Source organism: Cheilinus undulatus, linkage group 5 (assembly GCF_018320785.1).
Source record: "Cheilinus undulatus linkage group 5, ASM1832078v1, whole genome shotgun sequence".
In the NCBI taxonomy this organism is placed as follows: domain Eukaryota; kingdom Metazoa; phylum Chordata; class Actinopteri; order Labriformes; family Labridae; genus Cheilinus; species Cheilinus undulatus.
This window is the reverse complement of record NC_054869.1, coordinates 13,814,657-13,831,767: the sequence shown is the minus strand read 5'-3', so window position 1 is coordinate 13,831,767 and position 17,111 is coordinate 13,814,657. Positions and strand designations below refer to the sequence as shown.

The window sequence follows — 17,111 nt, the reverse complement described above, 5'->3', positions numbered from 1 at the left end:
GCTGACCTCAGCAGTCAGCCAAAAGGAAAACTTTGTCCTCTGGTATCTGCTGGAACGAGTTTTGAAATATCAGCTTATGTGTTAATATAATAAAATTCATACATTTTGTATTCCTTAAAAAAGTATGTATTTGCAGGCTTTCTGTTTGTTTCTGTTCTGTGGCAGCTTACACATCACATTTATAGCGCATGAAGTCACATTGACAAGGCGTCACTTTGATAGACCTGAGTGATGTCATCAGCTACTGTAAATGAAAACACCTGTTGATGAACAGGTATATGGAGCCTTTAGTCTTTAGTTGGAGTTTAATTAATGCAACATTTTCTTCCAAAAAGCAGTAGAAGTAGAAATGTGAAGTAGCATCTGTGATGTAAAAATCTACCTTCAAATTTCAGCTGCACTTATCTAAATGAGCTTACATTAGGCCTACACCCATAAAACCAAGTATCAGCAAAACAGCATTTCAGCCTTTGCAGTGAAACATGTATGTCATTAAAACAAAGTTTAAGTTTTTCAGTACAAATAAAACACAAGTCAGATCAAGTGTCTATAAGAAAGAGAAAGTGAGCTTGATCACCTTCAGTGGTCCGTCTTCAGGGCAGACAGACTTTGATTAAAGCTGGCTGTGCACACAGAGGAGACATGGGGGCAGAGTAAATCACAGTGTTGTCATGTTCCTGACCATGGAGTCTTCATAGGTGATCATAAAAACTGTTCTGCAGTGAGAGTAAAGAAGATTGATGTGATATGAAACCTGGTGTAAGACCTTGTCAAAGGGACAGCAGTGTTCTCAACCTCTAATGGTAAGTAGGAGTTAAAAATTGATATAATGATAATGTATAGTCTAGAGGGGATGAAATAATGTCCATTACAAGTTATGACACAACAGTCCTGGTTCAACAGCATCTCTGAACAGACTAAACATTGAGCTACTGGTCAAGGTTTTTGGGCTGGTGAAAGAAAATCCTACTCTTTAATAGTAAGGCCATAAACAAAGGAAAGGAAAAAGAGAAAGACATGAACCATATTCTGTTGAAATTGAGATATATTTATTTTAGATATCCAATCAAACTAAAAGTGGGAGGCTGACAATTGACTGTATGAGATGCTGAGCAGCAGCAGCCTAAAAGATGATTTTGGAAAACCATGAAAAAACTGAAAGCCCTAACAGAAGTCAAACCTGTTTTATTATTCAAAAAGACAAAGACATTTTGAATGACTTTAAAATTGAATTTAATGTAAATGACAAACTATACAAAAACATATACATACCGGTTGCCTCCAAACTGAATATCAGGTTAATTCAGTTGTTTTTTTGTTTTTTTTTGGCCAATGTACGTCAGGAATCCAGTACAGAGCAACAATGATATAAAAATAAAAATCAATGTAAGTGTAAAAAGGTTTACTCAAAAGGCTGCAACCTTTTAATCACATTAGCTTTACAAATTCAACAAATAAGGATGCTTTATCTAAAAATATGAAAAAGTTCAAAAAATACATATCACAAAAGTGTTTAAATAAATAGAGAATAGTTTGTTCAAAGGAAATGACACATCCATTCCTCATTTCCTTTTCATAAGGTTGAAAACAAAACACTACAAGAAGTAGTGCCAACTTCTCCAAAGGTCATGTGGTTGTTTTTATAGCTGATCTCACCGCAGGTGTGTGATCCATGCTTCTGTCATCCCTCTGTATTAACATACCACAGCGACCTACTTCTGTATGATTACTGGAGGAGCCTGCTCTCTCGATAGCCTGCATAGTGGTACAATGTGTCGTAACAGGAACAGAATGTGTGACACGGCATCTAGTGATTTACAACTTTGTTGTCGCAACCTGCCTCTGCACTCCTCCCAGACTGGAATCACCTTACTCCTACACTCAGTTACCAGACATCTGCAGGTTTAGATGGTGGAAATAATGCTCATTTCAACCAGTAATCCACATTCCCTGAACAAAGCTGATGCTGAATCGCAGTTACAGGATTGCCTCTGTGCTCTGTCCTCTTTATTGCAGGATTTTTCCCTCTCTTCTAGCACAATATGGCGTCTTTCTCACATGACTCCAGATTGTGACTCCTTCTGTTGAAGTTTGAGGATCAATTCCAGTAGGTTCATCTGCACTGTCAACTCCTGAAACATCACATAGCCAGAAAACTGCAATCAGAACAAATATCGCCATCTGCTGGACATTTGTCTGCATCACAAAGTGTATATTTTCTTTGCTACCCAACCATTTGTTGTTTCAGGGTGTATTTTAATAACAGTGAGTAGAAAAGTCTGGAAATTAACCTGAGGATTTGTGGTGATGTAAAATCCAGGGACCCCTGCCTTCTCCAGCGTGTTCTGCTGATCTATCACTTTCTGATCCATTTCTGCAACAATCTTCTTATCCATCATTTTCTGTTCCTCTCGCACACGGATTTCCAGAGCCTGATAACAATAAATTCCACCATCAGAAAACCATGAATGAAAATGAAATAGCCAAACACTTTGATTTTTCAGAGGCACTGATAATTCATTTTCTTACCTCCTGCTCTGTTTGTTGATTTGATTTGAGAAGAGCAAGGTTGTGAGACTTGCATGACTGCAGAGCTTCTTTATGCTTCTTTAAAAGATCTTGTTTGAGTGCTAAACACAAAGGAGTAATCAGTCAGACATTGTAAAGGCATATTTATCCACAATAAGGATGCACAACATTATCTACGTCAGTGGTTCTCAAATGATGTGGCAAGGCACACCGGTGTTACTTAAGCCGAGTCTAGCTGTGCCTTGGATTCAATTTGTATGACCATACATTATGCAACAAGTAAAGATTCTGTATTATGCTTTATAGTGGCTATTTCACAGATATTAATATGGTGTGCCTACCGACTGTTGCTTGACATAAGGTGTGCTGTTGGACAAAGACTTTGAAAACCAATGATCTATGTGATATCTGTATGAGCAGATGTTAGCTTACAACATGAATAATCAGTATTTGCGGATATCTGTAGATATTTACAACAGTTATTTTCGTTATAAAAATCTGCCTGTATCAGCTGTAACTGTCCATATGAACGAACAAGTTAGTGGTGATTTAGGCCCAACCAAAAGACCTAGCTACATCAGCAGAAGTCTTTTCTTGATACATCATAATTTTTAACACTTAAATGTGTTTTAAGGACTGAAATGTGTTATTTTGTTAATCCTCAGACTTTAAATTGTGTGTTTTAAGGACTTATGTTTTAGGTCTGAACTACATTTAAATATCAGTATTGATAGTGGGATCGGCCAAAATTATTTTGTTAAATATCGGCATATTGGTTATCTGCAAAAACACAACATCCTGCATTCCTAATCTACAATCCTGCAAGCCAGCCCATGAAAAGATGGTAGTTTGATAACCAGACATTGGCAGCATCTAGACTACCCCACAATTGAAGAGTGGGAGGATACAGTTAGCGAAATCTATGTCATGAGGAAATTACTTTCACTCTTCAGTTACAAATGAACAGATTCACACAGCTGTGGTCCAGATAGATTACCTACAAACGTTAGCTACAGGTACTTTTCTTGATTTCTTTTAACTAATATGATGGTCAATTTTACAGATGCTACTTGATGTTGACCCCATAAATAAATCTTTGTATAAGCACCCATAGAATGTATACACATAGCACACTATATATCAATTTTTCTCGTCTCTGCTCTTAAGTTTTACTCAATGGAATAAGAAATCTTGTTGAGCTGTCTCTCTGCATTCAGATGTAAATTAGTATGGCTACACATTTCTTTGCAAAGACTGTATGTAGTTATTAAATGAAAAGACTTGCAAAAAAGAAGGGAAAATGGGACAACTGAGGGAAGAACTCTTAAGAGCAGTCATGTCGCATACAAACAGATCCAAATGGGGATCTTTCTTTAGTTTTGCTTTGTAAAAGGGAATGGGAATGTTCAGGGGCATTTTACATGCCCCTGAACATTCCCTAAATAAAGAATTACAAAAAAAAAAAAAAAGAGAGAGAGAGAAAAGATGCTAGTTTGGTAATTATCACAATTTTGGATTGAGTGTATTGAGTTAAAAAAAACAAAAAGATCCAGGGAGCAGTAACAAAAGTGCTTCATATAAAGACATTCTCTGTTTCACCTTCAGAATTGGAAGAATAACAAGGCTATCCTCCTCAAGCAAATGCACCGTTACTTTGGTTAAAATGTACATAAAATGTAGTGAAGTACAATACTTCACCCAAAATATACGTACAGTGCATATAAAAAGTATTCACCCCTTTGGATGTTTAACCCTCAAATTGCTTTTATAAACCAATCATGGCCAATATAATTTGACTTTTTTTGACAAAAAAAAAACTCTTTAACATTAAAGTGAAAAGAGATTACAACAAAATGAAGTCAATTAGATAAAAATACTTAAGATAAAATAAGTATCTGCATAAATATTCACCCCCTTCAAGTCAGTATTTAGTAGATGCACCTTTGGCTGCAATCACAGCACCAAATCCGTGTGGACAGGACTAATTCAGGCTTGCACATCTGAAAACTGCAATTTTACTCCATTCTTCTGTGCAAAACTGCTCAAGCTCTGCCAGGTTGCACAGGAATCAGGCGTGAATAGCCCTTTTCAAATCCAACCACAAATTCTGAAGGTCTGGGTTTTGACTCAGCCACTCAAGAACATTTACCTTGTTGTCTTTAAACCATATCTGTGTAGCTTTCACTGTATGCTTCTGGTCATTACCTTGCTGGGAAATAAATATTCTCCCAAGCCGTAGTTCTCTTGCAGACTGATTAAAATAGTCCTCCAGGATTTTCCTCAATTTTGCTGCATTCATTTAACCTTCTACCTTTACAAGCCATACAGGGCTGGCTGCCAAGATTCATCCCCACAGCATGATGCTCCCACCACTGTGCTTCACAGTGGGGATGGTGTGTTTGTGGTGATGTGAAGTGTGTGGTGTCCGCTAAACACAAAGTCCTGTCTGATGGCCAAAAAGCACCACTTTGGTCTCATCAGACCAAAGGAATTTCTCCACTTGCCTATGGAGTCTCCCACGTCTTCAGGTGAACTCTAGCCTAGATTTTATCTGAGTTTCTTTCAACAGTGGTTTTCTCTTTGCCATTCTCCCACAAAGCTTTGAACTGATGAAGAGGCCGGGCAACAGCTGTATGCAGAGTCTCTCCCATCTCAGCTGCTGAAGCCTGTAACTCCTTCAATGTAATCATGGGTGCCTTGGTGGCCCCGCCCACTAGTCTCCTCCTTACCATTCACTGCACTCAGGTGAACCCTGTTTCACTAATTGTGAGACTGCTAGCACCAATTGGCTGGACCTCTGTTAAATTACGTCTGTCACTTTAAAAGGGGTGAATATTCATGCAGTCACTTGTTTTTTATTACATATTTTTATTTAATTCACGATACTTTGTAGAAATCTGTTTGACATTAAAGAGTGTTTTTGTTAAAAAGCCTAATTACATTGAACATGATTAATTTCTAAAATCTATAAAAGGGTAAAACAGCCAAGGGGTGAATACTTTTTATAGGCACTGTAAGTAAAAGTTGAATAACTCATCTTAAAATATGATTAAAAAAGAAAAAAACATGTACACAAAAAACTACTCGATTAGGTACACTAGTTTAAGTAAATGTAATGAGTTACTTTCCACCCCTGTTCACTCGTACCGTTTTCCCCTAAAGCATCCCACCAACCTTGATGTTCACAATGCAGCTTCTGCCTCTGGTTATACAGGTTTTTCTCTGTCAGATGTTGAATATCCAGGAGCCCCTGCACAATCTCATAAACTGTTCCATCTATGAGTGCCAGAGCCAGATCACTCAGCGTGTTGTAGGACAGGCGCTGCTGGAAGGAGCTAACCACAAAGAGAGGAAAAGGCAAACAAACACTGAACATAATGCAGCATAAATGCAGATTTGAATTGGTTGATTGAAATCTTCCACAATTTAAAGAAAAAAATACCTTGGTAAGTCTTTGACTAAAGTTTGTAGTTCAGATAAGAGGTAATAATGTCTTTCTTGTTGTTTAGTAGAGTCACTGCCGATGACTCCGGGGTAAGCCTCCATCGCCTCCGCTGGAAAGATGTAGCAGGACGTTTGTCAACACGTTTAGCTAGCTCGCTGGTAGTCCGAGGGCTAGCTGATTTAAGTTTTTACTGGTTAAATTCTATTAAACAGGACGGTGGTGTTATTTTTTTTAAGACTAGTTAACGTTTAAGTATGTTCTAGGGGTTAGAAAACAATATTTTCAGATATGACACAAACTGAAAATTAAATACGCACATTTTAAATAGGACATATGTTCCGTTGTTTTTAGCTTCCATTCACTCCGCGAGGACCCCAAGTTGGTGTCTACCTTAGTGCCTGATCGTAAAACAAGCACTACCTAAATGTGCCACTGAGTGTCGCATTTTATCACAGAAGAGATACTCCTGAAGACCAAACACTAAACAGGTACAACTATACATTTAAATGCAGGTAATCACATATTTTTTTTGGCAGCGTATCAAAAAGCAAACATTAAAAAAAACAGAGTACGACCAAATTCCTGGATTCAGCCGTTAAATGCTGTTGTAAATGCTGCTTCAATCATAACAATTTTAAAATGGAAACAACCTGATGATTCATATAGTCAGCCTGTTCAATAAAAAAAAAGAGCATGCATGATTGACGGCGCCAAAGCGCTGTCCAGCTGCCCACACAGTGGCCCACGGTGTTTAACCTGCTGACTGACTGACTGACTGGATGCGCGCCTGTGTCGCGCGCTACTGGTGGGCTGTGCGCCGTCACGCGCTGGAGGTGCCACGAAATGAAGAAAACTCAGTTGCTGAGGGGAAGAGCAGTATTTATAAGAGCGTGTATGGGAACATAGGAGGAAGTGGATTAAAAGCTCACTCGACCAAAAATGGCCAGAAACACATCTCTTTATTTCAGAATTGTCGAGGGCAGGAACCTCCCGGCCAAAGACGTGTAAGTATTACCTGAATGGCATGTGCTGCCGTGCTCAAGACTTAGCTGTCAACGCACATAGCCTACAGCAAAACGTCGTTGAGAAGCTAATTTGCAAAAAAAGAAACTTTAGCCTGTATTTTTAACCTTATTTTCTGTCTGGATGTTTTATGGGAATTTGTTGAATAATGGGGATACATTGTGGATTATATTTGCTCAAATTGACCTATACATAAGGACAGGCAGCAGGTAATTAGGTTTAATCAATCTAATCACCGAGCAAATTGTATGTTTCATGTTGTCTTATTTTTTTGTTGTCATTTTAGCTCTGGGACCAGTGATCCTTACTGCATTGTAAAAGTTGACAATGAAGTTGTTGCCAGGTGAGTCCTCTCTGATCATGAATGTTTACATGCATGCATGAAAAGCCTCTCCTTTGATGCACTGTGCTGATTAAATATCTTTCATCATCACTGAAGAAATATTTGCACTGTTAGTTTCTGGCTGGGCTCCGCTGCTCTGCACACATGTAACTAGGATGGAGTGTGGAGGTGCCCACAGCGTGGCCCCTCGAACACAGAGAACCTGATACTTGTCTGGCCTTTAAAACAGCCTCAGGTAACCATGGAGAGGCTGCATCAATTATTGCAGGGAGATCCTGGTGTAAGCAAGGAGCAGGGTGCACAAGTTCAGAGGTGCTGAAGCACAAAATAGAGATTTTGCACCTCAAGCACCAAAGAAAAAAAGACCTCAACAGCTGTTGTATGCTGTATTGCATTGTTTCCAAGTTGTATCATTTGAAATCATACCAAACAAGAATTTCTGATGTTGGTTTTAACAAAAACATGGGTTAAATTCAGAGGCTATTGTTCCATCTGGCGTCATGTGGGAAATCGGCCCAGTGATTCACTGCAAACACTCACACTAATTATCTTGTAGTGTTTCTGGCCAACTGACTCCTCAGTGTGATGATCATGGATAATGTGGCTGCTAGATGCTGGTGGTAAATAATGAGTACACTTTTAGACACGACTGTTCAAGGTCAGAAATTATACGTAGGATGTGGTATTCTTCAAAATCTTTCAGTCACTATGAAATATGGTTTGGAACTGACATCGATTCCAAAACTTCACTGAACTCACCAGCCTGGCACAAAACCTGCCCAAATGAAATGATTTAAATCTGTCAAAGATGCATTCAAATCAGGAGTTACTGATCAAAGAATGAGCGAACAAGATATGAATCAGTTCAGCAATCTTTAAGTCTTTTGTGTGTGAGTTTATTCTATATACATCTTTATCAATATAAAGAATATTGAGGCTGAATGCACAGCACTCCTCATTCTCAAGGGAGAAAACTATTTTGCTCCAGCAGAATCCTTAAAAGCCCTAGTAAAACCTTTCCAGTAAGTGTATTGAATTATACAGTAGTTCCATTTACTTCAGTGTAAAATAATGACGCAACATTACAAAGAATAAATGCCTGTTTGGTACCTTGCTGATCCCCCAAGATGAATGTTTTAGATTGTTTGAGTACTTGTAATGGGCAGAAGAAATAAAATGGCTCATTGAATGAATGTTGCAACATAGCTAAAAATACTGAAAGCGAGTAAAGCGTAATTAGCCTTTGCAGTTGATTCTTTTGGAGATACTTATGTTTTTGAATCCTATGTAGGGGTTTTAAACTTGTATTTATATTTGTATTTTACCAGAGATCACAGACTTTGTATTAAAATAGACAGAAAAACACCTTCCTGTGAGTGAAGCCATGCATTTAGTGCTCTCCCTTCTGACCAGCTGCAGTAAAGTTAACTGATGTGAAACAATTTGTCAATGCTATCGACAAATGTCAATGACAAAATAAGCTAACACGTTCGATGATTCATTAGTTATGAAATTGTGGATGTTTTTAACGCTGTGTGTGTACACGACATTGGAGTGGAGATTAGTTATGGGTGAGCCATCTCCATCCTTACTGTCTTTGCTGAGAGTTGGATTTGAAAGTCAGTGACTGTGATGCACAGAAATAAAAAACATAGCGTAACAGTGGCAGCCAGTGCAATGCAATGCCGAGCCCTAAACACTGTAAATAGAAGTGTTAAACTTCTTGCTGCAGTGTCCTGACAAAAGTCATAAAGCACAAGTAGACTAATTTATCTGCTTCAGCTCTGACATTGTCACTACTATCAGGGGTAACCCTGTCATTTTAGCAGCATCAGTGAGCAACAAGCAGCACAGAAGCTGCTTGAGTCTTAAGGAATTGGGGCATTTATTGTTATAAACAGCTTGAATGTAACTGTTGTCCTGTGAATTCTTACAGCTACCAGTTGCTATTGCTCCTCCATCCAGTCATGTCAACAATGTAACTCTCACAAACTCACTCTAACCCCCAGTGTAGGAACATGTTGGTAATGTGCAGTCATATTTATTTTAACATATTTATACAAAAACAATACAAGATAATCCCACTAAATAAAATCATCTAACATCATTATAACTAATATTTTTTAAAGCTTAGGCAAGCCTTTCCAAACTTTTGTAAGGCTGCAGCACAATTTGAGACCTGGGCCTGCAAAAAAAAAAAACCATGGTAAAACCATAACATGAGACCTAAATAATGTTTATCTTTCTTTCTGTTTCATAAACAGGGAATTTCAATGCAAATAATTTGCTCTCAGAAACATAAATATCACTTCGAAATTGTTTGTATGGTTGCTAAGTACAACTAATGAGATACTGCTATTTATTTTGTGTTGATAAGGCATCTCCAAAGTCCCTTTAATTTTCTTTTTTTTTCCTATTTTATCTCCATAAAGTGGCCCAGCAAACTCTTTCCAAGTAGCATTAATGACTCCAAAGACACGGATAAATTCTCAAAATTGAGAAGCAAGCGGCATAGCAGAATGTCATCAGTTAATCCAGCACCAGTGAAACTGTGACACCGGTTCCATACCTACATCAGACTAAATAAATGATAAAATGATGACACAATATAAAACTTCTGGCTGTGTTTCATTACAAGAGATCAAGTATTTTAGGATCATCTAAAATGTGATTTAGCTTTTTATTAATTTATTTTAATTCAAATGTAATTGATTTTTCTTATTTTTAAATGACCTCTTACACTTACACCACCTACAGTACTGGCCAACACTTTGGGAAGCTCAGAGCTAGGCAAAAATATTGCTTGAATCTAGATTTTTTTTTTAAGGCTTATCATCTCAGTAACAGCCATTATGATGCAAAACATCATCTGGTCAGGCAATGAATCAGTTCAGTAATGGCTGAATGATCAACTGTAAAACTGTTTGATGCGGCCCTAAAGTTTAATAAGCCCCACCTCCATGCCAACAGATGGGACATGGGTCAAACTGTAGAGGTAAAACACACATTTAATGATTGTTTTTCGAATCCTGATTCTGCCGTTATATAAAAGTAAATTACTGCTTGTTTCAAAATGTTCATTTTTCTGATTATTTCAGTTGTAAGTGGATATTTTATGTAATTAAAAAGAGATTTAATGCCATAATCGACAGCTCTGTTGACAGATTGGACTCCTTGCAGAATTCTTCACCGAATTAGCAGAGTAGAGGAGGAATGGTGGCAGAAAGTGTAATGAAATTCTAACAATACTATCATTGAACTCTCCAGAACCATGAATGTTTTCTTTAAACTGATATGAAAATCTGCCCTGTTGTGGTTAAATGCTCGGTCAGCAGAAGCTGCCATCTCTGCGGTTTGACCAGCACCTTTTGCACATGTTTTGACCCCTTATTTCTTCAACTGCGCGATACTTCAGCATCAGTTAGTGGGGTATTTTGACTTCATATTTGTACAACTGAAGAAACTTCATATATAGCCAATTCTTGAAGTTCATCAAACTTTTGTACCCTCAGATGAAGGTTTCTACTGTGGCAACATTTGCAATCACTTCCGAGTCTTACCACTGAGCTGCATCTTAGTGCTGCATGTTTAACATCCCTTTTTCAGGACGGCCACAGTCTGGAAGAACCTAAATCCTTTCTGGGGAGAAGAGTACACACTGCACCTCCCGATGGGTTTCCACTCCCTGTCCTTTCATGTCATGGATGAGGACACGATTGGGTAACAAATCCGTCTCAAAATGCTTCCGTATTAAACCATAACTGACAGAGCTTGGCAGTTGATTTAAAGTTGTCCAAGCCATGAATGTTTGCTTTACTTGTCTCTTGAACTGATATATTTGGGCTAGAACGTTGTGTTCAGTTGAAATGTTTTGGGAATCAAAACTCCAAGCTTTGAATAAACAAACATCCACAGACAGATGGTCGACCAGACTGAGTGATTAAAGGTTGTTTTCCTCTCGTTCTTCTCGTGACCAGCCGTCCTCTAATCAATCTGTCATCTTTCACACTTCATTTAAAATCTCTAGAAAATCAAAGAACTTTGATTGTATTTCAGTATCTTCTATCTGATAGTCTTTTGTCTCTTTGTGCAGCCACGATGACGTTATTGGAAAGATAACTCTGAGCAAAGATGCCATCGGATCTCAAGCTAAAGGTATGAGTGAACAAACTGCAGCAGCGTGTAACAGGATGGGTGAAGGGTCAGAGGTTGAACACACATGGCTTCTCATGACTGAGTCAAAGGTCTGAGTAAATAGGCATTCCTACTTTAGACCGAGACTTTGAGGCTTTGGGAATGTTATCAGTCAACTGATGAAAATCTAACTCTTCCATAAATATAGCATAAAATCCCAAAGTTTTAAACAAAAGATAAATGTGCAGCAGGCAAAAGACACTACAGAAGCCCTAAATGAATAAACACCCACAACAGACATCCTTAAATTTTGCATTAACTTTGCTGGAATTTGTACATTTTGATTATTCTCTGAAAAGCTAGACTTTTTTTGTTGTTCTCAGGATGACAACAGCAGCTTTCTCTTGACTATTAATTTCTTAAGATCCCAAGAAAGTAACTCCCTATTACCTAAATCTTCCACATTAATTCACTGTCACTTTAATCAGCTTAAATCTTTATTTCATCTCTTTTTAAGATGAAAAATCAGAGTTTTTAACTACAGCAAATTAAGTCAAGACCTAGTGGAAAATTTAGTGGTTATCACGGAGTAAAATAAAATCCTGAGATGCATGCCCTCCTAGAATTGCATGCAGTTTTTTTTATTAGAAAAAAAATAGATTTTTTTAACAATGAGGCCTTTTTCTGTGATCTCCTACTGCAGCTTCTTTTTCCATTTTGAATTAGTGATGTAATTTCCCCAAAAAACACAGAGAATAACATTGAAGTACTACAATGTGAAGTGCTACAGTTTTTTTTAATAATTAAATTTTTTATCTGCCCACTTTACAAAAAAGGTTTATTTGATTTAGTTGCGACAATTTAATTACCAGTCATACTGGTACGTGGCTTCTTTAGTGCTTGTTTGCATAAACTCTGCGTGTTTTTAATTTTTTATTCATACCTCCCTTTGCAGAAGAAGACCAGTGCTCTCAAATGAGAACAGAAACATTTTAAATGACCTCACATTGTTGTTTAGAGCCAGACAGACACTTTCACATTAGAGTATTCAGTCACGTTTGTTTCAGCATGAACTCTCGCTCCTTCTTCACTGTCTTGGCCAGACACACTGCATTAAAAATATGGTGTGTCGTGATGATGTTGTAGTTTTTTTCAATAACTAAAGTGTTTACAGGCTATGTTGGCCGCATACTGATGCATCTCTCGAGAGAGCCACCTGACATCTCAGCCTTCAGCTGATTCATGACTACACGATGTTCTGAGTCACTTTCTCCCTCTCAGGAATCTTCTCACATAGTGGACCTGACACAGAGTCCATGAAATAAAGAAATAATATTCATTTTAAAACAGAACGTTTGGCCTGATTATAACTGAATATAAAAATTTAATTTAATTGTGTCAAAATTATGAAAAACAAAATTTACCTTAATGGTGAGTAAATACAATATTTTCAAACAAAGATTCTTAAGTTTTTATGCTGGCATTGTGAATTTTGAATTGTAGGTCCATCTGACAATCTGAAAACATATGAGCAAAAGTATTTGGCCACTTGGCCATTACACCAGCAGGGACTGTAATGATATTGTATTCAAATACATGCACATTAATATGGTGTTGGTCCTTTTTTTGTGTGTTTTTGTGGGAATTTGTGCCCATTCAATTTGTAGGGTATTTATGAGGTGAGGCACTTATGCTGGACGAAAAGGCCTGGCTCCCAATCTCATTCCAGTTCTTCTCAGAGGTGCTCCATTGGGTTGAGGTCAGGGCTCTGTGTGGGCCAGTCAAGTTCTTCCACATCAAACTCATCAAACCATGTCTTTATATTCCTTGCCTTGTGCACTGGTTTACCGTCATGTTGGAATAGAAATGGGCCTTCCCCAAACTGTTGCCTCAAAGTTGGAAGCATAACATTGTCCAAAATGTCTTGGTATGCTGAAGCAGTAAGACTGGCCTTCACTGAAGATAAGAGGCCTAGCCCAAACCCAACATCATCACATCACATCAACATCAACCAAACCCAGACTTGCCCATCTAACGGCCAAACAGAGAAGTGTGATTGCTCACTCCACAGAACACATTTCCACTGCTACACAGTCCATTATTGGTGTGCTTTACACCACTCCATCCAACACTTGGCATTGGACTTGGTGATGTGAGGCTTCAGCTGCTCGGCCATGGAAACCCATTCCACGAAGCTCCTGCTGCACAGTTTTTGTGCTTACATTAATGTTAGTGGAAGTTCGGAACTCTTCAGCTATGGAATCAGCAGAGCGTTGGCGACTTTTATGCACCATGCACCTGAGCAGTCGTTGACCTTGCTCTGTGATTTTTTTTACATGGTCTTCCACGTTGTGGCTGAGTTTCTGTTGTTCCAAAACGCTTCCACTTTCTAATAATGTCAGTCACAGTTCACTGTGGAATATCCAGCAGGGATTACATTTCACCAGCCGTCTTATTGCAAAGGTGGCATCCACCACGCTTAAAGTCACTGAGCTCTTTAGAACGACCTATTTTGTATCAGAAATGTTTAGAAATGGAGACCTCATCGCTAGGTGCTTGATTTTATACACCTGTGGCAACAGGTCTGTTTGAAACACCTGAATTCAATAACCTACAGGTGTGACCAAATACTTTTGTCCATAAAGTGTATCTCAAGAATACTTTAAGGGCTTTTCCTCAGACTTTGCACAAATATGAATGCTCATCCAAGGATTAACTGGCTAGATTTTGAGGGTCAGAGGTCAGAGTCACTGAGCCTTATGTCCATCCTTTGCTTGTGAACATAAAATCTGAGAAGAATTTTAAATCATTGAGTGATTTAGCGTGATGTAAATCATCCATGTCATCTAACCTATTGAAGATGCCCCCCCTCTTCATTAACAATTGTATCATTATTGCAAGGTCAGTGGGCAGATGTTCTTTGTTATCACACTAGTCAGCTCTAAGTTTTTTACTTTGCATTGGTCTAACTAAAGGTGTGCAGAAGTTTTTTATTTCTAAAGAAAGGTATCTCTATTTCTTTCTTAAACTCTCCTGATTAAATATGAATAATATTACTTAATCATTAAAGCTGGAAAACTTAGCATGACACATTCTTGTTTTTAAAAAAGCTGATTAAAAATGTTTTGTAGGTTATTATCCTTTATCAAAATTTAGAATGCTGACATGAGTTTTTCTGCCTGTCTTTGTGGTATGATCAGGACTCGATAGCTGGGTGAACCTGACTAGGGTCGACCCTGATGAAGAAGTACAAGGAGAGATCCACCTGAACCTGCTGCTGCTGAAAAATGCAGACAAGATCAGCCTGAGATGTCAAGTTATTGAAGCCAGGTAACAAAACTGAGCTGTACAGCGTCAGAGTATGAAGAAAATTAAATATCTAGGTAATGATTGACAAGCTAAACACTAGATCAGTAGGAGTTTGATGGCGCTTGTGTAAATAAAAGCTGTAAGAGTTAAACTAACAAATAACTTCAGTGTAGTTTTGATGAATCCCGTCATGAGGCAGAAGTTGTGTTTCTGAATCTGTGAGCTCACAGTGCCATCACTGTTCCTGTGTTGAAACGTTATCACCATCATCCCGGCAGGCCTCCACACTCCCCTCCTGACTCACTCTGCCTCCATCACACCACACACTGCCCCATCTGTGCATCCCAGGCTACAGCCTCTCCTTCTTATGAGCATGTCAATCAGGGTTTGACACAGCATTAGTCAGACAAGCTTCAGTGAAAGTGAACTAAACCTGAAAGAATAAGGTCAAGCGAAAAGCAGTTGTTTTTGTCTTCCTTTGCTGCCTCTTTGTGTCTTACTTAATTCACAGACCAGAAACAGGATCTTGTTGAGCATCGGGGTTTATTGATCACTTCTGTTGTCTTTCTGTCTGGTGGTCCCTGCAGAGACTTGGCTCCAAGAGACATTTCAGGAACATCTGATCCATTTGCAAGAGTTATTTACAACAACCACAGTGCGGAGACCTCGGTGAGCCCAGTGTGTGTATATGCATGTACAGGAGCATTAAGGACATGCTCTACGTTCTCTTTCTTTAATATTTTTTTCTTTGTTTTTATTTTTGTGACATCACATGACAATACAGTGACAGATAAATAAAGATAAACAATAGAGAAAGCTATGCAGTGAGACAGCTGAAAGAATTCAAACAGTAAGACTTACAGTCATTAATGGATGATGTAACATATATGTTTAACAAAAAACAATTTGATCAAAAACAGTAAAAATACTCAAATTAAACATATTTCTATTAGCAACAAGGATTTCAATAAAAGAAAAGAATATAGAGGGAAATTGACTGAAATTAAAGTACAGTATATAGAATTTTTTACTCTTAAATTCTGGCAAGAAGGTTCCTGGTTTACTTCCCAGTCAGGGCCTTTCTGTGCAGAGTTTGCATGTTCTCCCTGTGCATGCGTGGGTTCTCGCCGGTTACTCCGGCCTCCTCCCACCAACAAAAACATGCTAATTAGGTTAATTGGTGACTCTAAAATTGGCCTTAGGTGTGGGTATGATCATGCCTGGTTGTCTGTTTCTATATGTCATCCCTGCGATTTACTGGCGACCAGTCCAGGGTGTACCCCACCTCTTGCCCAATGACAGCTGGGATAGGCTCCAGCCCCCCTGTGACCCCCAATGGGATAAGCGGTATAAAAAATGGATGGATGGATATTCCTATGTGATGTATGCATATTAAATATTTCCAACCGTTTTCAATGTTTTGGATGTTGTTAACCCTTAGAGGTCCACTGCTATTTTGCCATTTTCTGAATACTTTTATTTTGACAATAAAAAAAATCCCTCTGAAAATGTATACCATGCTTAATGTTTGGTATTTTTTTTTCCTCACCACCTCAGCTTATGAAATGAAAACTATATTCTTTTAATTTTAATTTACTTTATTAGATATAGGACCTCCAAAAAACACCAATCCCCAAAATGGATTTTTAAAAATTGTTATTTAAACAGTATATTGTCATTTTTTAAAAAAGAAATTACAAAATGCTGAAATAATGAAAAAAAATACCAGTGCCAGTCCTGTTCAGTATGGCCCACTGCCCTCTATGTGTAACATTAACATTGTTTTTATATCAAATTCCAATTATCATATTTCCTGTTTTACTTGGCCTATTGACATCAAACACAAACTGAAAGAGAGCTTAAAAAATCACGCTTCCCTCACTAAGTGATTGCAATGCAAAATGTGGCTTTGTTTTCATGCTATAATGTTATAAAAATAGCAGATGATGAAATCCTGCCGGCATGATTGTGGACCCCTAAGGCTTCTTTTTTGTAGTTGTAACACCAACTATATGTGGCGCAAGCACCAGCAACAAAATCAGCTTGATTATATTGATTTCTGTTGTAGTATCCTGACAGCATGCAAGTGATGCATTGCAATGTGGCGCAATATTTTTCCCTGGCCACCCCTTTAAATCTCCTCTCTGTAGCTCATGTTGAGATGGAACAAGGAAGGTAGATGAGAAGGTATCAGGAGTGTCTGACATCAATGTTTCCTTGACTTTCTTTTTCCCCATTTAACAGAGCTTATGAACTTGCTTTGATGGAGGCAAAACTGCAGTGCATTCAAAGTAAAAGTATTCAGATCCTATTCACTTTTTTCAGTTT

At 38.1% G+C, this 17,111-nt stretch overlaps 2 protein-coding genes across 5 annotated transcripts in view; one reads left to right on the top strand and one right to left on the bottom strand.

Moving 5' to 3' along the window:
* Nucleotides 1-1,169: 1,169 nt before the first annotated feature.
* dgcr6 (DiGeorge syndrome critical region gene 6) lies at nt 1,170-6,643 on the bottom strand. Of its 3 annotated transcripts, none has more exons than XM_041788240.1 (6): nt 6,625-6,643; nt 5,972-6,083; nt 5,677-5,864; nt 2,530-2,630; nt 2,292-2,432; nt 1,170-2,132 (listed from the first exon to the last, which is right to left on the bottom strand). In XM_041788240.1, the coding sequence occupies exons 2-6, from the start codon at nt 6,073-6,075 to the stop codon at nt 2,055-2,057; spliced, it is 612 nt and encodes a 203-aa protein (XP_041644174.1). In that variant the 5' UTR covers nt 6,076-6,083; nt 6,625-6,643; the 3' UTR covers nt 1,170-2,054. The 3 variants fall into 3 exon arrangements, with proteins under 3 accessions (XP_041644174.1, XP_041644173.1, XP_041644175.1); XM_041788239.1 differs by lacking the exon at nt 6,625-6,643 and adding an exon at nt 6,292-6,559; XM_041788241.1 differs by lacking the exon at nt 6,625-6,643 and adding an exon at nt 6,292-6,483 and having other exon boundaries at nt 5,704-5,864.
* Nucleotides 6,644-6,723: 80 nt separating this feature from the next.
* LOC121510267 (rasGAP-activating-like protein 1) overlaps nt 6,724-17,111 on the top strand; it is a 39,037-nt gene continuing 28,649 nt past the window's right edge. For both annotated transcript variants that reach the window (XM_041788238.1, XM_041788237.1), the window contains exons 1-6: nt 6,724-6,978; nt 7,284-7,340; nt 10,947-11,060; nt 11,434-11,495; nt 14,675-14,804; nt 15,371-15,452. In XM_041788238.1, the coding sequence (XP_041644172.1) occupies nt 6,914-6,978; nt 7,284-7,340; nt 10,947-11,060; nt 11,434-11,495; nt 14,675-14,804; nt 15,371-15,452 (510 nt within the window). In that variant the 5' untranslated portion in view covers nt 6,724-6,913. The remainder of the gene's footprint in view (nt 6,979-7,283; nt 7,341-10,946; nt 11,061-11,433; nt 11,496-14,674; nt 14,805-15,370; nt 15,453-17,111) is intronic.

Coding starts and splice junctions, on each gene's coding strand:
- dgcr6 (XM_041788239.1), bottom strand. Junction 5,865..5,971: donor TTAGTCAAAGACTTACCAAG/GTATTTTTTTCT, acceptor CTTTGTGGTTAG/CTCCTTCCAGCAGCGCCTGT. Junction 2,133..2,291: donor ACATCACCACAAATCCTCAG/GTTAATTTCCAG, acceptor GTGATGTTTCAG/GAGTTGACAGTGCAGATGAA.